The 21,755-nt window shown below is 39.5% G+C and overlaps 1 protein-coding gene across 1 annotated transcript in view; it reads right to left on the reverse strand.

The window, feature by feature from the left end:
• PTGIS (prostaglandin I2 synthase) overlaps positions 1–4,973 on the reverse strand; it is a 62,441-nt gene extending 57,468 nt beyond the window's left edge. Inside the window, exon 1 of the mRNA XM_074210219.1 lies at positions 4,872–4,973. Coding sequence (XP_074066320.1) covers positions 4,872–4,945 — 74 coding nt within the window. The 5' untranslated portion in view covers positions 4,946–4,973. The remainder of the gene's footprint in view (positions 1–4,871) is intronic.
• Between the last annotated feature and the right edge of the window lie 16,782 nt (positions 4,974–21,755).

Genomic DNA, 21,755 nt, shown 5'->3' on the forward strand with positions numbered 1-21,755 from the left:
TCAAATCTGACCTCAGATACTTTCTAGCTACGTGACTCTGGGCAAGTCACTTAACTCTGTTAGTTCCCTTATCTGTAAAATGAGCTGGAAAAGAAAATGACAAATCACTTCAATATCTTTGCCCCAAAAACCCCAAATGTTGTCACAGAGTCAGACATAACTGAAAAATGACTGAACAATGTCCAAACTCTTACTTTTAACAGATGAGGAAATTGAGGCCCAGAGAAAGGAAATAATTTACTGAGAATCACACCACAAGCTAGCGGCAAAGTCAGGACTGGAAGAAAACAGTTCTCTTACAGTTTGCCTGAGGGCTCACCCCATAGAGAGTGAAAGTGTCTTTTGTTTATCTCCCACTCAACACAGTCCGGAAAGAGGCTCTAGCACCATTCCATCGGGTTGGCACCTATAGTGTTAATTTCTTCCCTGGAATGGGTTGGCCCTTAGGAGAACTGGAAGCTTCCTGTGAAGATAAGGTATTATTTCTAACTGAGACTATTTCCTATTTCTTAAAAAAATGTGGAAAATGCAACCCAAACTCCAGGGCTAACTTGTTGACAAAAGCAGGAAGTGTTGCCAACAGTGGGTAAATCCAAGATGTTAGCCTAAGTTTGCTCCTTGGGAGGAAGGGGCCCCTACCCCTGCCATCTTGAAAGCCCCAGCCCAGGCCTCTGACACATCTGGGCAGTGATCTCTGTTTCCAGGCCTGGGTGTGGTGAATTGTGAAAGCCAAATCTATTTTAGAACCTATGGTCTGTGGCTAGCCTGTCACTTTCCCTTTGTTGCTTTGGGATAGAAGACAAATCCCCAGACACAGGAAGGCATTCTCCACTCTCCAAGAAGAGTCAAAAAGAAAGAATTGTCCCCAACTTGGTCTTACCCACTTCCCTCTCCCCTCTGTTAGACTTTAAAGGGCCCTTACACATCTTTCAGATCAGCATCTCTCAATTTGCAGATGAGAAAACTGAGCTCCAAACAAGTGATTTGACTTGCCCAAGATCACAGAGTAAGTCAGAGGCAGAACCAGGATTCAAACTCAGGACTCTCAACTCTGATCCAAAATGTTTCCCCTAGAGAGGAGAATGGAAACCCGAGGCTCAAGAGCAGGGTAGTTTCCTTTGCCAACATTCAACAAATCAACTGAGAAGATGGGAGTTATATTTGCTAACCTCTTCAGGGGCTCTTTGGTCAAAAAAAAGTTGCTGTGTGACCTTGGGCAAGTCATTTAACCCCATTTACCTTGCCAAAAAAAACAACAAAAGAAATGTTTGGTCTGGATGTTGCAGGAAAGACAACTATTTAGTACAAACTGAAGCTGGTTGAAATAATGGTTACTATTCCTACTATAGGTTTCAAAGGTAGAAACTATCAAATACAAAGACATGAGCTTCACAGTGTGGATATAGGTGACCAGATAAGATTGGACCCCTATGGTACCATCACTTGCAGAATATATAAGGACTGATTTTTGTGATTGACAGTAATGACTGAGAGTTTGAGGTTGTATTTGTGCTCATATGCATACTTATTAGGAAAAAAACTTGACTGCACATTATTAGGGGAAAAAAAGCAGGCTGCGCATTGAGAGCAACAGATCTTCTATCATAAATTGTTCATAACTAGACTTCCCTCCTGCTTGCAGGTCAGGTCAGACTGTGATTAGTTTTCCATCACACTTGAATAACTCTTAGGAAGGACACAATGATGGCTGGTTATAAATATTGAGAAGAGCTTTCTGACATATTTGGACAACCAAAAAACCAGCCTTTTAATTTTGGTCAAGTATGCAGTACTTCCATTTGAAATCTTTCCACAGTAGGCACAACCTACATTAGCCCCAAGCTTGGCTGGAGTTATTTCAAAAACACAGACAAAAACACCACACATTTATCTATAGAATCTAAGTTTTGAAAGAAAATAAACTGAGCATGAGAACTTGGAGACTCATTCCATTCTAAATGTGTTCAGTCCCATTTTTGGAACAATCTCCCATCTGTATATGTGTGAAATGTCCTTTACTACCCCCTCATTACTACAAGGGTCAGATTTGGCATTTGAAAAAAAATCTTTGAATTTTTTTTTCTTTTGTATTTTGATAACCGCTGAAGAAGTTGGAACTATTAAATTTTATCTCAGGAAAAACTCAGAATTAGTTTCTTTGGTATTGTAGAAACTGCTTTCTATATAAAATAAGTACAGGACTGTTTTGTCTACTTGTTTTCAATTTTTATTTCAACAAATGAAATCTCTTTACTATTAAGAAAAATACTTCTCAAAACATTTCCTGGTGTGAACTCCCTGCTTAGAATCTAGTGCCCTCAGTATACCACTCTTGTGACTCTGGTAACAATATCTATTTCACTATCCAACCTAGAATGCCCCTTCTCTTTTTAACCTTTGCCTTTTATCTTGACTCTGAACTCAGTTCAATCCCACCACCATCCCAGATTTTCCTCAATGGTAGGGATTACTCCCTGCCCTGACTGCTTCATTTAATGTCAGCATCATACAGTTTGGCCAGAATGGTCAGAATCCTATAGGTTCATCTTGGATTCCCCTCCCTTGACTGTCAACACAGTAAAGGCAAGGATTTTCTGTGTCATGTTCTTCCTTGCATATCTCCTCCCTTAAATTCAGAACACAAAACTGGCCAGAACAGGGGCAGTGTGAATACTACTACTACTACTAATAATAATAACTAATATTGATAATTAAAATTTGAAGAATACCCTACATATATAAAATCTCAGAGAAATTCTGTGGAGTAGGTGTTATTATTAATCTACCTTTATAATATATAAAACTGAAAATCAGAGGTATTCAATGACTTGTCCTGGATCATACAGCTGGTAGCAGGATTTGAATCCAAAACTCTATCCACTATGCTACACTGTATCCTGTATTGCAGAATAAGGAAAAACAAAAAACAAAACCAATGATCTGCCTAGTTTTAAGACTCACTGATAATTTGAATTTCTTTTCAGCTGAAAACAGTAGTCTTGGAAATCCAAAGACCTTTTGGAATCTTAGCTCTGCCACCCTACCTGGAGCAAGTAACTTGGGCCTCAATTTCCTTATCTGTAAAATAATGTTTATCCTACTGGCACTATTTCATTCCCATGACTAAAATGTGAGTTACTATCAGAACAGGAGTTTTAAAGTTAAAGTTCGAAACATACACAATCAGCTCTCAATTTCTTGTGCTAAGAACACTAAAGACACATATAACTTAAAACAGAAAAACATGCCAAAAATATGTTTCTGCCAAATGTAAATAAAACTTGTCACCAATATCCCTTCTCAGTTTTATTTCCAACAGGCTAATAGTGGATGTGTTTATATTCTCCAAAATAACCCTCCCTGGGGAAAGGGCTCCCCTAGTTGGGTTGGAGGGGGGTAGTTTACACTTTATCATTTGCATCAATGGATAACAAGGCCTAACTTCTTTGTTAATGGGAAAGTAGGTAAATACCAGGTGTGACTGTTCCATAGGGAACAGAGGCATTCAGGAGTATAGAGGAGGTGTTGTGTATTGTGTCTTTTAAAATAGATCTGGGTCCCTGAGACATCTCTGGACATGTTTTGGCCAACCCAGAAAGGCACCTCTGAAAATCTGAAATAAAAAGTTTATTGAATTGCTGAACCCAAGAAGGAAAAGAGAATATATAGGAAAGTTACAGGTTCAACTTAATCTCCTTCAGAGATCATAGGGGAGTACAATTTAGAGCTGGAGGTAACTGAGGGGGTCATTTAGTCCAAACTCATTTTTGTTTTGTTTTTTTCTAACAGATGGGAATACAGATTGTCATAGTTGGAGGAACCATAAGAAAGTTCAGCATAGGAAAATCAAAGCTGGAAGGCATCTAAGAACAAATTGTCGGAGTTGGAAGGAGCCTTAGAAAACATTCAGCTCAACTCTCTTATTCTGTAAATGAAGACATTGAAGCCTAGGGAAGGTAAGGACCTACCCAAAGCAATCTTAAGTGACAGAGCCCGACCCAGAATCCTTATCTGCTGATTCCTGGTCAGGTGTACATTGCATTATGGCTTTCTGAGGCCTGGAACTCCAGTCCCTGTGGATTCCAACTCTGCCAGGCCCCAAAATGTCTTTCCGTTTCTGACCTTCCTGAAGATGCTTTGTTCTACCTGGTTATACCAAGAAATGGAGTCATAATTTCTTTCCACTTGGAGGTCCCTGAGCATTTGGAACTCCTGAGGAAGCCCTGATGGACAGAATGGCAAGGGACCTTGGAGACACTTTAGCACACACCCCGACAGCACCTCCCCCCCCAAATTAAAATGAGAAAACAGGTCCTTCCTACAAAAATTCTCACCAATGACTAAAGTCACACAGATTATTAAGAAGATAGATCTGGGCCTCAGAAACTTAATAATTACCTAGCTGTGTGACCTTGGGCAAATCACCTAACCCCATTGCCTTGCAAACATAAACAAAAACAAACAAACAAACAAACAAAAAAGAAGATAGATCTGAGGCTAGGTCCTCTCCACTCCAGATTACAGGGCCTTCTCTGCTTCGCCAGAATGCCAGGAGTCTTTCGAAGTACTTTTGGCGGGGCAACGGGGGGTTCTCCAAGCCATGATCTCCTTTCCTTGGGCCACATGGGTTCCCTTTACTAGGATTCAGGTCCCCCGGGGCCGCAATCCTGGCCGGTAGCCCCCTCTCTGTACTAAAGGGCTGAACGCCCTATTCGGGGAACTCTTAAGCATCTTCCTCTAGGGGACGATTCTGGCTTCGGTGCCCCACGCCAGACTTGGTTTCCCGGGGTCCCAGGGAGGCAGGAACCTGGGGGTGGGGGGCTGGGAAGCGGCTGGGCTAGGGATGCGGGGGTGACGTTCGGGCCACTCACCGCATCCTCCGGCGGGACAGGAGCAGCAGCAGCAGCAGCGCGGCCAGCAGCGCGGCCGCAAGGAACCAGGGCATGGCTGCGCGGGACGAAGACCGCAGGTGAGAGCCGGGCGGCGGCGGCCCGGAGCCTCTTATGCCCGCTCCTTCCCCCGACCCTTCCCTCTCTCCCGGAGCAGAGGCGGTGGCCGAGAGCCTCGCGCCGCCCCCTCCCCGCCCCGAGGAGGTGCGTGCGTCCGAGGGGCTCCGGGCTCCAGGCTTTCCTTCCCGGACCGGGCCCCTGCCCGTAGCCCACTGGGTGGGGGTGGTCAGACCAGCTCGATCCCACAAAGGACCTGCTGGGGTCACCCAAGAAGATTCCCAGAGACCCCCAGTCCCTGCCTTCAAAGAGCTTACGAACAGCGTGGAAATCTCCTATGGCTCGAGCTCATTTCCAAAATCGGTTTTTAAGGGGTCTTTGGAGAAGGCGAGGTGGGATTTGGGGGGGGGGCTCTTAGGAAGCTTCTAGCTCATCTTGGAGGCAAGAAATCCTTTTGCTCATTTACAGCAGCCCCACTCCCCACCCGAAGCAGGGAGCCGAAGGTCTTCCATCCCCAAGGAGAAGCTGGGATCCAGCTGCTCTCCCAGTCTAGGAAAGAAAGTTAACTTGCTAAAGGAATGGGAGCTTCTGTCTAGCCCCCCACACCCACCCCGCTGTCAGCAAAAAAGAATGGAAAGAGGAATGGACTTGAGGTCGAGAGACCAGAATTTGCAGCATAGCTCCAAACTTATTAGATGGGCGAGACAGTCGGTCAACAAATGTTTATTAAGTGGTCCTTATGTGCCAGTTACAATGCTGAGCACTGGGAATATAACTAGAAGTAAAAAGAAAGCCCCTGTCCTCAAGGAGCTTACATTCTAAAGACTACATATTAAAAAAAAAAAGTTTATGGAAAACTCCAGACTGCAGCCTGGCGAGAAATGAAGAGATGTCTCCTCAGTCACCTCCGTAAAGGGGATCATTCTCGGCTCTCCTGCTTCCCAGAGTTGCTTATACAAAGGTACTAAACCAACAATGGGAATAGCAGTGAGCGTTTATGCTATTCTATCTCATCTTCCAACAATACAAGCCTCACCTCCTTTAGGCACTTCACTCACAGAGTTCCAACCTACAAGTTTCTGCTTGTCGAAGGCAAAACTCAGCATTGCGCCCCTGCCTGCTGGCATTTACAGAGGCTCCCTACATCCCTGGGATGTCCTGCAATCGACTGTCTCCTCCCCTCTGTGGTTCAGCATCCTGAATCCTTTGTTTCCTGTTTAGGTGAGCACCTTTTCCCCAGCTTACAATATTGGATAGTTGCCTCTAGAGCACGAGGAGAGAAGTGATTTGCCCAGGATTACACATGTGTCAAAGATGGACCTTGTCTCTTGAATTCCTGACTTGAAAGTCAAATTTCTCTGCGACCTATTTACATTTGCTCTTTCTGGTTGCTTTTTATATTTACTCATATTAAGGCTGCAGTCTAATAAAGCCTGTAGATCTTTTTCACATGAGCTGTTGTCTAGTTAGATTTCCCTGCGCTCAATTTCTGCAGTTGATTGTTGAACCAAAGTGTAGGACTTTACATTTCTCCACATTAGATTTAATCTTTTTAGGTTTTATTCATAATTCTCACCTGTTAAAAATAATTTAGGATTTTGACTCTTTGATCAGTAGTTTAACTATTCCCCTCAGCTTCATGTAAATTATCTAGCCATGTCCTCTATGTCTTATTTTTAGTCACAAATACAAGTGTTCAGTAGCACAGAGTCAAGGATCAAACACTTTGGCATCCTACCGTACCTACAGCTCAATGTGACATCAACATTTCTATTTACTTTTTTGGTCCAGGAATTAAATTATCTCTGAATTCATCTAAACTATTCTAACTTAGATTTAGGTTTAGATTTCTCCACCTTGTCCACATAGGGCAGCTAGGTGGCGCTTGCCATTTACTAGTTGTGTGACCTTGTGCAAGTCACTTAACCTTGATTGCCTCGCATCCAGGGCATCTCCAGTCATCCTGATTCATATCTGGCCCCTGGACCCAGATGGCTCTAGAGGAGAAAGTGAGGCTGGTGACTTAGCACAGTCCCACCTCACTCAAATCCAGTTCATGTGTATGTCATGACATCATCTCCCCCGATGTCATGGTCTTTTTCAAGAATGAAGGACAAACATCATCATCATCATTTAATTTATAACTGATTTAGATCTCTCCACCTTGTCCACATATGGCAGCTAAGTGGCCCAATGTATAGAGAACAGACCTTGTAGTCAGGAGGACAAAAATTAGAATCCAGCCTGAGATACTTGCCATTACTTACCTGTGTGACCTTAGGCAAGTCACTTAACCCCTGATTGCCTTGCATCTTAGGACCATCTCTAGTCATTCCAATTCATATCTGGCCACTGAAGTTGAAGACTCTAGAGGAAAAAGTGAAGCTGGTGACTTAGCACAGTACTCCCTCACTCAAATACAATTCATATGCATCACCTCCCTGACGTCATGTTCTCTGAGAATGAAGGATAAAGAACTCATTACCTTGCAAAGAGTTTATCAGCTACTATGCTGAAATTTAGGCATGTTATGACTATTATTGTTCAAATATCTACCTATCTAATGACCCAATGCTAACTAGGTGCTCTTGTTTCTATCCTGTTGAAGGACTGCAAGTTCTGTCAATTCCTTCTGAATTTTGTATCCTTGGTTAATTGAGTTGTCATAGTCTAGTAGCAGCTTTAAGGTAGCCAGCTGGCACACTGAAGTTTGGAAGACCCGAGTTCAAATTTGATTCAGACAGTTACTAGTTATTTGATTCTGGGCAAGTCACTTAAGCTGTTGCCTCAGTTTCTTCCATTATAAAAATAGAGAACAGGGGGTGGCTAGGTGGCGCAGTGGATAGAGCACCGGCCCTGGAGTCAGGAGTACCTGAGTTCAAATCTGATCTCAGACACTTAATAATTACCTAGCTATGTGGCTTTGGGCAAGCCACTTAACCCCATTTGCCTTGCAAAAACCTAAAATAAATAAATGAATGAATGAATAAATATATAAATATACAAATAAATAAAAAGTAAGTAAATAAATGAATAAATAAATAAAAATAGAGAACAGCACCTACTTTGTAGGGTTGTTGTGAAGATCAAATGAGATATATTTTGTAAAGTGCTTGGCACTTAATAAATTCATTTTCTCTTTACTTTCCCCCTTGGTCCTATAATGCCTTTCCCTGGCCAGCTCACATCTGGAACACTGTTGAATTCTGGAGGCCATGCTTTAAGAAAGAAGTTGATAAATTGAAGATTAACCATAGAAGGGCAAATAGAAAGATGGTGACGAACCTGGAGAACATACCATATGAGGACTGTTTGAAGCAATATTTATACTAGACAAGAAAAATACCTAAGGGGGGGGGGAGTAAAACTTTTCCAAGAATTTGAAGAATTATATTTTTTCTCTTTGGTCCAGAGGGCAGAATTAGGACTAATAGGTGGAAGTTAAAAAGAGAAAAGTTTAGAGTTTATGTAAAGGAATGTCCCTAAAGCAAGTAGAATTATCCAAAAGTGGAAAGGACTGACTTAAGAGCATTTGGTACTAGGAGAATATTGTACACAATAAAAAGCAATATTGTTTGAGGATTAACTTAACTCCTCTCAGAAGTACAATGATACAAGACAATTCCAAAGTGCTTATGAAGAAAAATACTATCTACCCTCAGGGAAAAAACTGATGGAGTCTGAAAGTACACTTTTCTTAACTTTATTTTTCTTGGAGTTTTTTGGTCTGCATTTTCTTTTGCAACCTGGCTAATATGGAAATGTTTTATATCACTATACATGTATAATCTCTATATCAAATTTCTTACCTTCTCATAGAGGGAGGAAGGAAGGAAGGGAGAGAATCTGGAACACAAAATTAAAAAAAATAATGTTAAATATATTTGTTTACATGTAATTGAGAAAATAAAATGTAAAAAAATTAGTTAGCACATAGTGGGCAGTTAATAAATATTTATTGAATGACTTGGTAATATTTTCTTCAAGCAAAAGTTGTCAGGAGTAGCTAGGTGGCACAGTGGATAGAACACCGGACCTGGAGTCAGGAGTACCTGAGTTCAAATCTGGCCTCAGACACTTAATGATTGCCTAGCTGTGTGGCCTTGGGCAAGCCACTTAACCCCATTTGCCTTGCAAAAAATAAAAAAAAAGTTGTCATATATGACAGAGGGAAGGAGATGTGGAGTCAAGATGTCAGTGAGCAAAACCATTTTTGCCTAGCTTGCATATTTCCTTCGTGATAATTTAAAATACATACCGACTGAATTTTGAGCAGAAAGCCAAGAAAAGTTCACAATGCATAATTTTTCCAACCCAGAACAGCTTAGGGAGACAGAGAGGTATTCAACCATTGAATATGGGGGCTGGCAAGGAGTAGTCACAGAAACAGTAGTGAGGATCATTCTAGCACCCAAGGACCAAAAGAAGGATGAAACAGAGTATGTGGTAAGGAAGCACCAGAGTATAAAGAGATACAAGGGAATCCCCAACTGTATAGAGTGCAGGGATGGGTGCCATCTTGCTGCTGTGTCAAGGGTCCAAGATGAAAAGAAGCAGAGTCTGAGTAAGTCTTAGCTGAGAACTGAACAAGGAGAAAATTCTGGAAACATAGTGACTTTGAGCCCAGGAATAGAACTGAGATTTAGTTCTAGCCCATAAGTCTGCAGTAGAATAGAGTGTCCACCTAGACCAAAGAGGAGCAAACATTATAGTTGATCTGACTCTGCATACCTCCCAGTAGATTGACTGTGACTGAGTCTAGCAGTAGTATATTGAAACTCAGCTACATACAAGCCAACAGAACCAAACTTGGATCAAGAACTCACAGATATCAGACAAAGATGGAAGTGAATAGACTTCTCCCCAGATCACACCAATTTGGGAGCACTGAAAATTTGTACGCTCCCCAAAACACAGATTCAATTGTAAAAGTGACTGAAGACTATAAAATGACAGACTCTCAGACCTGACATCCTCCTAAGAAGTGCACAAAGCCCAACATTAGCATAAAGTCCAAAGTCAAGAAGTTGAGCAAACACAAAAAGCACTAAACCATAAGGGAGTATTATGGATATAGGGAAATTCAAGACACAAACACAGAAGGCAATGATTTGAAAATATCTATAAGCAAAGCCTCAAAGAAGAATTCAGATTGTACATAAGTCCACAAGAATTCCTAAAAGAGTTAAAGAGAGAATTTAAAATAAGTATGATTATAAAAACCAAATTAGAGTGGTAGAGGGGAAAAGAACTGAGATCTATACAAGAAAAATATGAAAAGAGAATTAACAGTTTGAGAGATTCAAAACCTTACTGAAAAAGATATCTGCTTTAAAATTAAAATTGAACAAAAAAGGCTAATGATTCTCTGAGGCTTTAAGAAATAATAAAACAATGTCAAAATATGTTAAATATAGGAAAAGCAACTGAACTGGAAAAATAGGATCAAGAAGCAATTACTTAAGAATCATTGGACAACCAGAGGCCATGAACAAAAAGAGGGCATAGAAATATTTCAGTATAAAAGAAAACTCTCCAGATATCTTAAAATCAGAAGGCAAAATAGAAATTGAAAGAATTCATTGGTCTCTTCCTGAAAGAAATTCCAAAATTGAAAGATTCCCAAGTCAAGGAAAAAAATACTTGCATACCACCCCAAAGACAGAATTCAAATATTTAAGAGACTTAATCAGAATGACACAGGATTTAGCAACCAACACTCTAAAGAAATGGAGAACTTGGAATATGATATTCCAGAATGTAACGCATTTAGCATTTCAACTATATATGTTGTAGAGGAGTCTTATTTAAGGAAGGGTTGATGTGATAGATGACTTTTTAGAGCCTTTATGACTCAGATTCTACAATTCAATGACTAGGATTAGTTTTGTATGAGCAATTCTTTATGAGACCAATTTGGTTCTTAGAGATTACCACTTTTCTTTCTAAATGCTCACAAGCTACCTCTTTTATAATATAGTCTAGAATTTTTCTAGGAATCAAAGTCATAGTCACTGATTTAAAGATTGCAAACTATCTTTTTCCTTTTTTTCTTTGGAGACATGTTCTTCTTTTCCTCTATCATAAATTCTGAGATGGAAGTACTTCCTTCCTAAATTCCCATCATTTCCTTCCTGCTACATAGAATCAAGTCCAGAAAAACAATTTGGAACTATATAAATATAACTTCCATACTCTCTGCAATTGTAGGTCAGCTTCCTGAAGGGACAATCCCTAACTGTATGTGCCTCTCTGTACTGTGTATAGTGTGGGAGAGGAGAAAGGAGGGAAATATGATTCTTGACTAACTGAGAAACTTCTAAACTTTTTGCACTGATACTTTTTAAGTGAAGAAGAGACTTCAGATTTTAAACATCAGGTGAGAGAAATAAAGAAGGAGTTTGACATAGACAAGGGCAAGAGAGAGAATGAACTTTTGAATTGGCAGAATATCTTCTTGGAGTTGTGAAGTGACAGAACTTAGATTTGAATCCTCAAGTTCTCTGACTACAAATTTTCTACCCTTTTTGCTGTACCAAGCTACTTACTTCTATACTCCAATCTAATATTTGGGACTGTTGATTATATTATAAGGCTAACATAACTGCTGGGTGAAAACTTCCAGGGGAAAGTAAGAGGTGGTGATGATTTCCTCAAGAAAAGAGCAAAGAGGGAGGAATAATGTGTGTGGGTATGTGGACATGGTTAGAAGTGCAACAGATCCAAATTCTGCCACTAACTTGTTATGTGTGTGACCTTGGACAAATCACTTCTTTTCTATAGGTTTCAGTTTTCTCCTCTGTAACATTAGGCAGTTGGCCTAAATGGTCTTTAAGGTCCATTTCTCATTTAAACCCTGGTTCTACATAGTTGTTGAGTCCCTGTTCAGACACCATATGTTGAGTCCCTTTCTGGACTCCCTCAATCTTCCCCAGGTGAACGTTGAAGGGGAAGAAGACAAGAAAGACAAGTTCTCCCTACACCAAGGTCTCCATTTATTTGCCAAAATATAAGTGCTTAAATACTTCCCCAGTCTCTAATCCACTCCCACTCCCATGGCACTTAGTAAAACAAGGCTCTGGTGCTCAAAGACACCAGGTGATGAAGGTTCACAGCACTCCCACACACAACAACAATCCCTAACACATAATTATCAACCAGTCTCCAGAACGCTTTTCTTATTTTCTCATGAAATTTAATCCTTAGCTCATAGTTTTCCTCTTGCCCTCATAGTTGGGGACTCAGATATATATATATATATATATATATATATATTTATATTTATATTTATATTTATATTTATATATATATTAGATATATATAAATATATATATATATATGTTAATGTTCCCTCAAAAACCCCAGTCATTCAATTCATTAACTTCCTCAGTTCTTATGACCTACATTCCCCTTCAGGAAGATGATCTTACTGTCAGTCAAATGTGTTTTCTTTCTATGATGCAGAACTCTGAACTTCCCTTCCCATTACAACAATCTTTCCATCTCATTCACTGATCTACACATCCTAAACCCATTCTTTATCTTTACCAAGTTTATAGATTCATAGATTTAGAACTGGGAAGAACCTTGGAACCCATTGAATCTAACCTCCTCATTTTACAGATGAGGAAACAGAGGCACAAAGAGATTAAGTGACTTGACCAGGGTCAAAGTCAGTGGCTAAGACAGATTTTGAACACAGGACTTTCCACTTACAAATTCTGAGTTCCATCCATTATATCACAAAGTTTCTCAATCCTCTAGTCCCTACACTTCTTCCTGATTCTGGTCATCTTCAATTGTCTTGACTTATGTATTGCCAGTGGATTATGATGATCTGAAGGATTGAAGGAGACTGATGATTTTTGTATAACTATGCCTCACTTCAATCTAATTCATGAAAGAAGTCAAAATATCATCCTCATGATGTCATTGATCCTCTTCTAGAACAAAGAATGAACAACAGTAATCTGTTTTCTCACTTTCTTCTCTTTGCATTCAACCCAATTGCACTCATCACTATTCTCTTCCCTTAAATCCTTTGTCTCTTTTTTCTTACTTCTGTTCATGTCTTGTCAAAATCTAATCCTGGGTTCCCCCCCATCCCTCCATCTATTTTTTCCACTCTGACTCAGGTTCAGTCAACAACTTCTAGAAGTCATAGAGCCTTGCTGACTGGATTCAGCGTAAAATTATGTTATTTAATCTCAAAGTGATATAGTAGTTAGAAAGGGTGTCCTTGGGGGCAACTAGGTGGTACAGTGGATAGAGCACTGGCCCTGGAGTCAGGAGGACCTGAGTTCTAATGAAGCCTCAGATACCTAATAGTTACCTAGCTAGTAAGTCACTTTACCCCATTGCCTTGCAAAACAAACAAAAAAAAGGTGCCCTTGAAGCTCAGATTCAAATTCTGTTTCTGATACATACTGGTTATGTGACCCTGGGTAAGTCATTAACCTTTAAAAGCTCTAGGTGTTAGCTTGGAAGAAAGGGGTTCCTTGAATAAGTGATGATATATAATGAAATCATAGGTCCTATCCCTTGAACATGTAATCTCCCCCATAATATATTTATTTTGTTCATCTGAATTTTCCTGTTAGGTTTTCTTAAAGGGATATCCACCTATGATGTTCCATTTCCCACATTGCAGGGTCTACCTATGATAATGTTCCATGGTCCACATTGCTAGGCCCTCAATTTCCTGACTCTGGACCTCTTGATATGCTACTTTTCTGTTGTTACTGTCCCATAGTTAGTTATGGTAAATTCTTTTCCTTCACCCCATCTACTTTCCCCTCCCTCAGGACTAATAGCTTACGGAAATGAGGATCCATTATGTGCTGGCATCAACTCAGCAACCACTTCTGGACCCTTGTCAGGAGATCCTAATCTCAACAATAGGTAATTATAATATTCTTGGCAAATGCTTGAATTCTCAAATTCATTTAAACCAGATAGATCCAAGACTAATAATAATAATAATGAAGGTGAGAGGTGGTAGAATAATAGAAAGGGGGTGGCTAAGTGGTGCATTGGGTAGAACACCTGCCCTGGAGTCAGGAGCACCTGGGTTCAAATCTGGCCTCAGACACTTAATAATTACCTAGCTGTGTGGCCTTGGGCAAGTTACTTAACCCCATTGCCTTGCAAAAAAATAAAATAAAATAACAATAGAAAGAATCCTAGATCCTAAACCGGGAGACTCAGGGTCCTAACCCTGCCTCTGCCACTAACTTGCTGCATAACTCTGGGTAAGCCCCTTCAGGAATGAATGGTAAAATCTTGAAACTGGAACAGACCTCCAACAACAGTCAGTTCAGCCCAAATCAGCTTAATACTCCCCTCTACCACATCCCTAAAAAGAAGTCATCGAGTCTATGTTTGAACACTTTCTTTGATGAGGAGTTCACTATTTCATAACTGATTCCCTTTCCAAATACTTTCCCTCTTTGGTTTTTCAGGATCTCCATTTGTAAAATGATGGTATCTAACTAGTATCTAAGGTCACTTCATACTCTAGCTTATTAGGAGATTGCAAGGAGTAATCAAAAGAGCTCTGAACTAGATCTTGGGAAACCTAGGTTTGAACTGGAGTTATTTCATTTACAATGGTAAGACTGAGCAAACCACTTGGTCCCTCTAAATATCAATTTCCTCATGCATCCAAAGATGGCATCACACTTGCCCCAAGGTGTATCAGATGAGATAATGGCTATAAAGTACTTTGTACATTGAAAAATAGCTTACATATCGCTGTTATTGTTTGTCCTTCATTCTTGAAGAGTACTAATGACATCAGTAAGGTGTTGTTATGACTTGCAAGTGTATTGGACTTAAGTGAGGACAGGTTGTGCAAAGTCATCAGTATCTCTTCTCTGAGACATCTCAGTCTAGTGGCAAGCTATAGATCAGGATGACTGGAGATGGTCCCCATCTTACATATATAATGGGTTACCAATACTATTCTGATGAATGGTGGATTTCTGTCCAAAGTCAAATCTGAACTAGTCCAAACTTCTAATTAATTAAAATAATTTTTCTTTGAGAAGGAAGAGACAAATTATGAAAAGGAAGGAAGTGAGGGATGTAGGGAGGGAAGAAAGGAGAGGAAAAAGGGAAGGAGGGAGGGAGGAAGAGAAGAAGGGAAAGAGAAAGAAATGAAGGGAGGAAGTAAAGAAAGGAGGGAGGGAGAGAAGAAAAAGAGAAGAAAGGGAGGGAGGAAAGAAGGGAGAAAATGAGGGAGTGTGAAAGAAATGAGAAGAGAGGAAGGGAAGGAAAGGAAAGGATTTATTATCAGAGATTTGGGAGAATTTATTCATATCACTTTTTTATTCAAAATATCAACTTCCAGGGAACTTTCTAGACCCAGTTCCTAGTCCTATGGCCTTCTCCATCTCTATCTCCCATCCTACTCAAATGCCCTTGGAAATTCCTGCAGAATCATCTTGTCATGAGAGTGACCTCTGAAGGCATCTAGGACAATACAGAATCTGACTCGGTGCAACTGCTGGTTAAAATTGTCATCTAACTTCTGCTTAAATATCTCCAATAATGGAAAACTTGCTGCCTCCTAAAGGAGTTCATACCAGTGTTGGACAGCTCTAATTTTAGCACTAAAAAATCTAAATATTAAATGATTATACTGAGTTAAAATCTGCTTCCCAAGTAGTTTGTTGGGTTTGGGATTTTTTTTTTTAGTCTTAGCTCTGATCCCTGAAGTCAAACAAAACATATATAACCTCTCTTTTTTCCTAAACAGCTAATCAAATTTGGATAGTGTTCATAGATCTCCTCTTAGTCTTTACTCCACAGTTAACTTCTCTGTTCTCTTTCAGCAGGCACAGGCTGCTATGGTTTCCAGTTCCATTCCCTGGACCAAAAAAAAAAAATCAATCCTGATCATCAGATTGTACTTTCCATCAGATTGTACTTTTGGAAAGATTTTCACAAAGGTGAGAGACTAAATGATAGTCATGAGTGACTAGAATATTAAATTAACCAGATACCTGTCAGCATTCAAACCAATTTAAATTTGATTCTTCATAGTGAAGTGAACAGAATCAGGGAAAGAATTTTTACATTGACAACAATAGGGCAAAGACAGACAACTTTCAAAGGATTAGGAACACTGATCAGTGTAATCATCAATTTACAATTCCAGAGGACCATTGGTGAAACATGCTTTTGCTGTTGTTGGGTAAGTATTCAGCTCTTCATGATCCCATTTGTGATTTTCTTATCAAAGATACAGAATAATATGCCAGTTCATTTTACATATGAAAACTTGAGGTAAACTGGTTTAAGTGGCATGTCCAGGGTCACACGGTATCTGAGTTCAGATTTGAATTCAGGAAGATGAGTTTTCCTGACTTCAGGCCCAGCACTCCATCCACTGCGCCACCTAACTGCCCATGAAATATACTACATACTTACCTATAGAGAGGTGAAGAACTCAAACTACATGATGAGACATATTTTTTTTGGACATAGCCAGTGAAGACATGGCCAGGGAGGAAATGTATTTTGCTTGACTATACATATGCATAACCAAGTTTAGGGTCTTCTTTCATTCTCACTGGGTAGGGAGAGAAAGGGGAATTTTAGCTTTATTTTAGTTCATTAAAAAAAAATATGGGGGCAGCTAGGTGGCACAGTGGATAAAAACACCGAAACACCAATCCTGTAGTTAGTATGAACCTGAGTTCAAATCCCACCTCAGACACTTAATAATTATCTAGCTGTGTGACCTTGGGCAGGTCACTTAACCCCTCTGCCTTGCAAGAAAACAAAACAAAACAAAACAAATATTATGGGGCAGCTAGGTGGCACAGTGGATAGAGCACCGGCCCTGGAGTCAGGAGTACCTGAGTTCAAATCTGGTCTCAGACACTTAATAATTACCTAGCTGTGTGGCCTTGGGCAAGCCACTTAACCCCATTTGCCTTGCAAAAACCTAAAAAAAAATAAAATGTACATACATATGTATGATTTAAACAAACAGCATTTGACTCTACATTGTCTACAAGCTCCACCTCCTCCTCCCTCCAAAAGATTTTTAAAAAACACCCAGATGGAAAAATAGGAAATTTTAGCTTCCATTTGTTTCCATGCCCAATTCTAAACATCCAAATGTTTCTCAAACAGATTCCAAATATCAAGATATTTATTGCTCCATAGAAACCAAAAATCCAGGCAACTGCCTGATACATTTTCCCCCCACTCTTTGCTCTGACTGCCTTGATATCATATGTATACTGTCAAGATGCGGCCCTCATAAACAATCCTATGAGCATGAATTCTGACTTCAAAGAACTGTTCTTCCTAGTTTTCTGATGAATTTGGAAGGGTTGCCTATTTGAGCTGGCATCTGACCCACTGTACTAATGGATCCCAATCTAATTGTGGAAGGAATTTTTTTCTCCCAAAATCATATAAACTATCTACAGGCTTTTGGGAGCATTTGAAACAAAATTGTGACTTCATGATCCTTTCCTCCCCAAGTGGACCTTTCTCCCAATAGACTGCGAGCTCTTTGAGTGTATAGACTATCTTTTGCATTTATTGGTACCTCCAGACAACATCTGGCATGATGACTAACCAAACTGACCTCCTCTATGTCTATCCATGTCTATCATTCTCGCCTCAACTTTTATCCTCACATTACTCTCCCTACCTGAAGACTGATTGGCATCCTTCCCCTCACATTCTCTCTGCCTCACCAACCCTGATCATTCCTTGAGGCTCAACTTAAGTCCCATCAGAAACCTTCTCTGATTGCCACAGTTGATCTCTTTCCTGTGATCTTTCATAGCACTGATATTCTCTGCTCTTGAGTTGGCACTGACCATACATTACCTGGTATTGCTAGTTATTTTCTACTGTCTTGGGATTGTAGAGTCCATAGGCCTTTCAGATAAGCTAGCTCAAACCCCTCATTGTAAAGATTAGGAAATGAAGTCCAAAGATCACATAGGCAATAAGGGGTACCCCTGGACTTTGGGTATATCTCCAGGCAGTGTTCTTTTTTTTATTTTTGCAAGGCAATAGGGTTAAGTGACTTGCCCAAGGTCACACAGCTAGGTAATTATTAAGTGTCTGAGGCCGGATTTGAACTCGGGTCCTCCTGACTCCAGGGCCAGTGCTCTATCCACTGTGCCACCTAGCTTCCCCCTCCACTGTACCACCTAGCTGTCCCCCAGGTGCAGTGTTCTATCATTGTGACAGCCTGCCTCATGCTATGGGTAGATACCCATTTTCTCTTCTTTGAGAACGGGGATTGCATTTTATTCACTGGAGTAAAAGACCTACACAGAGGTGGTCTGTTATCTAATTAGTGAAAAGGAAACACAAAGTCAGAAACAGACCTGGCTATTCAGAAGAACAAAAAAAACTGAAACCAAACTGGATGGTAATAATGAAGACTGATCAAACAGATTGTGGTATATATTAATGTGACAGAAAATTACTTCATTATAAGAAATAACAAATATAAAGAATACAAAGAAATAAGGGAAGTGAGGAGGAAGAGAGCAAATCCAAAAGAACAATATACACATTGACTACAACTACTTAATTAAAGAAAATTATGAAAGGACCTAAGTTCAAATCCTGTTTTTGAGAATATCTGTATGGCTTTGCCAAGTCATTTATTTTCTCTGGGTCTCAATTTCTGCATCTATAAGATGAGAGAGTTGGACTAGATGACCTCTGAGATTCTTTGAATTTCTAGAGCTATGATTCTAAGATTTTATAACATCAACGAATTCATATTATTTAACAGAAAAAATAATGTCCAAAGGGATCATGTATATGAGGGTGGTGTAGGGCCCACTTCATTTGTCAGTTGACACATGTTTGTGAATGGGGTAAACAATCAAGAAATAGCAAAAGGTTATGGATTCCAGTATTCCAATGGATCTGTGATCTCATCCCTGTGGTATTCTCTCCATGGGTGGAGACTGTCCACTGATTCATGTTCTCCCATAAGTTTGCCCCAGTACATGGGTGGTTGTTGTCCTTCACAATCAAAGAAGACCACGATGTCAAATGAATGATGACATGACTGGCACAATATGTTTATTATAATGAGGGGAAAGCTGTGTAAAGGACATCCTTCTCTTTGCCTTTTCCAGAACTCCTTTCACCCCATGGCCAGATTTGATAGGAAACAGGAAGTTTGGTAAAAGTGTGGATGCTGTGGGAATTGTTGGGCTTTTGGATGTGGTTCCCTCCCCATGTCAGAGAGGTACCACAATGTCCCAGCAATGCCAGGCAAAGCTCTTGTATGAGATTTTCTGGTGACAAATTGGCAACAACCCAATCTAGCTAGCTAACCTGTCTCTCAAAGGTCTAATCATCAGCACAGTATAGTCACAATTTTGACAATGTGGTATAGCTAATCTATCTCTCTGTGAATTAGTCCAGGCATTCTAGAAAGCAATTTGGAATTATGCAAATACAGTGCGTAATATCCATACCCTTTAACTCAAAGATTCTACTCTAGGCATATATACCAAAAAAGTCACTGACAAAAAGAAAGGTTCTATATACTTCAAAATATTTATAGCCATACTTTTTTGTGGTAGCAAAAAACTGGAAACAAAGTAGGTGTCTATTGATTAAGGAATAACTAAACAAATTGTGTTATATACATACACATACACAGAGACATACAGATTCAATCCAATTCAATAAATATTTATTATGCATTTACTATGTACCAGACACTGTGCTAATTCTGGGAATATAATACATAAAGGTATTCTTTCCCTTAAAAAGATTACAGTCTGGGGCGGCTAGGTGGTACAGTAGATAAAGCACCAGCCCTGGAGTCAGGAGTACCTGGGTTCAAATCTGGTCTCAGACACTTAATAATTACCTAGCTGTGTGGCCTTTGGCCATTTGCCTGGCAAAAACCTAAAAAAAAAGATTACAGTCTAAAGGAGGAGACAGCACATCAGAGGAGGCAGGAAAACAAGAGGAGAGGAACATCAAGGGTACCAAGTACAGGGGCAACTGTGGTCTTGAAAACTGGCAGAGCAGCAGATGCAAAATGAGGTATTTCAGAAGCCGAATCATGCTCCATGGGAGGATCATGATTGTGGAACATTACATGTAATATCATTTTTTTCAATGCATTAATCAGTTTTACTGAATTTTTTTTCTCATCTTTTAAAAATTTGTTTCTCTGGGAGGAAAAAGGATATACAGGAGGAAATCTAGATTATATGAATGTATATATGTTACTTGTTATATAAATCCATTTTGAAGTTGTGGTACATGTGTATGTATATGTGTGTATACGCAAATATATACTGAAGATGCCATCGATCAATGTGAGGCAATCAGGGTTAAATGACTTGTCCAAGGTCACAAGGCTAGAGGTAAGTGACTGAGATCAAATTTGAACTCAGTTTCTCCTGACTCTAGGGGTTGGTGTTCTATCCACTGTATCGCCTAGCCCATACACATGTATATACATGCACATATAAAATATATATATATACATATTTATGAAACATAAACACACATATATGCATATATAGAATATTATTGTTCTGTGAGAAGCAATAAGAGTGATGAATGTAATAGTAATGAAGCACAGAAAGACTTGCATGAACTGATACACAATGAAGTAATCAAAGCCAGGAAAACAATATATACAATGATTACAACAATGTAAATGGAAAGAATGGCAAAACAATCGAAACTTGTGAAATTATAAAAAAATTATGATTTTTTTTTGTAAATTTATAAAAATTATAAAAAATTAACCTCCTTTGCAGAGAATGGAGGTCCATGGTTGTGGAACATTACATAATAATGTCATTTTTCCCCCTGATGTATTGATTAGTTTTGGGTGGTTTTTTTAAGTTTTTGCAAGGCAAACAGGGTTAAATGGCTTGCCCAAGGCCACACAGCTAGGTAATTATTAAGTGTCTGAGACTGGATTTGAACCCAGGTACTCCTGACGCTAGGGCCAATGCTTTATCCACTACGTCACCTAACCACCCCCATTGATTAGTTTTACAAAATTTTTTTTCTTTTTCTTTTTTAAAAATTATTTGTTATAAGAGATGATTCTCAACTATGATAGACTTAGTTCTTTTCAGCAGTTCAGTGATCAAGGACAATTCTAAAAGGCTTTTGATGGAAAGTGTCATCCACATCTAGAGAAAAAGTTATGGAGTCTGAATGCAGACTGCCATACTATCTTCACTTTTTAGAAGTTGTTTTATATATTTTTTCTTTTTTCTCATGGTTTTTCTCCCCTTTAGTTCTGATTCACAACTTGACTAATTTGGAAATATGTTAAACATGATTGTATATGTATAAACTATATTAGATTATTCACTATTGTTGGTAAGGGAGGAGGGAAGGGAGGGTGGTAGAAAAATGTGAAACTCAAGAGCTTACAAAAATATGAAAGCTAAAAGCTATCTTCACATGAGATTGAAAAAGTAAAATAAGATTTAAAAAAGAGAAATGCTTCTCTGGAAAGGAAGAAGAAGAAGGGAAAGGAGAAGGAAGAAGAAGAAGAAAAAGGAAGAGGAGAAGAAGGAGGAGGAGAAAGAAGGAAAAGGAGAAGGAAGGAGGAGGAGAAGGAAAAGATGAGGAAGAAGAAAAGGAAAAAGGAGAAGGAAGAAAAATAAAAAGGAGGAAGAGGAGGAGGAGAAGGAGAAGGAGGAGGAAAGAGGGAGGAGGAGAAAGAAGAAGGAAAAGGAGAAGGAAGAAGAAGGAGGAGAAGGAAAAGAAGGTGAGGAAGAAGGAGAAGAAGAAAAGAAGAGGAGGAGAAGGAAGAGGGGAAGG

This window comes from Macrotis lagotis, chromosome 1 (assembly GCF_037893015.1).
Source record: "Macrotis lagotis isolate mMagLag1 chromosome 1, bilby.v1.9.chrom.fasta, whole genome shotgun sequence".
Classification (NCBI taxonomy): Eukaryota; Metazoa; Chordata; class Mammalia; order Peramelemorphia; family Peramelidae; genus Macrotis; species Macrotis lagotis.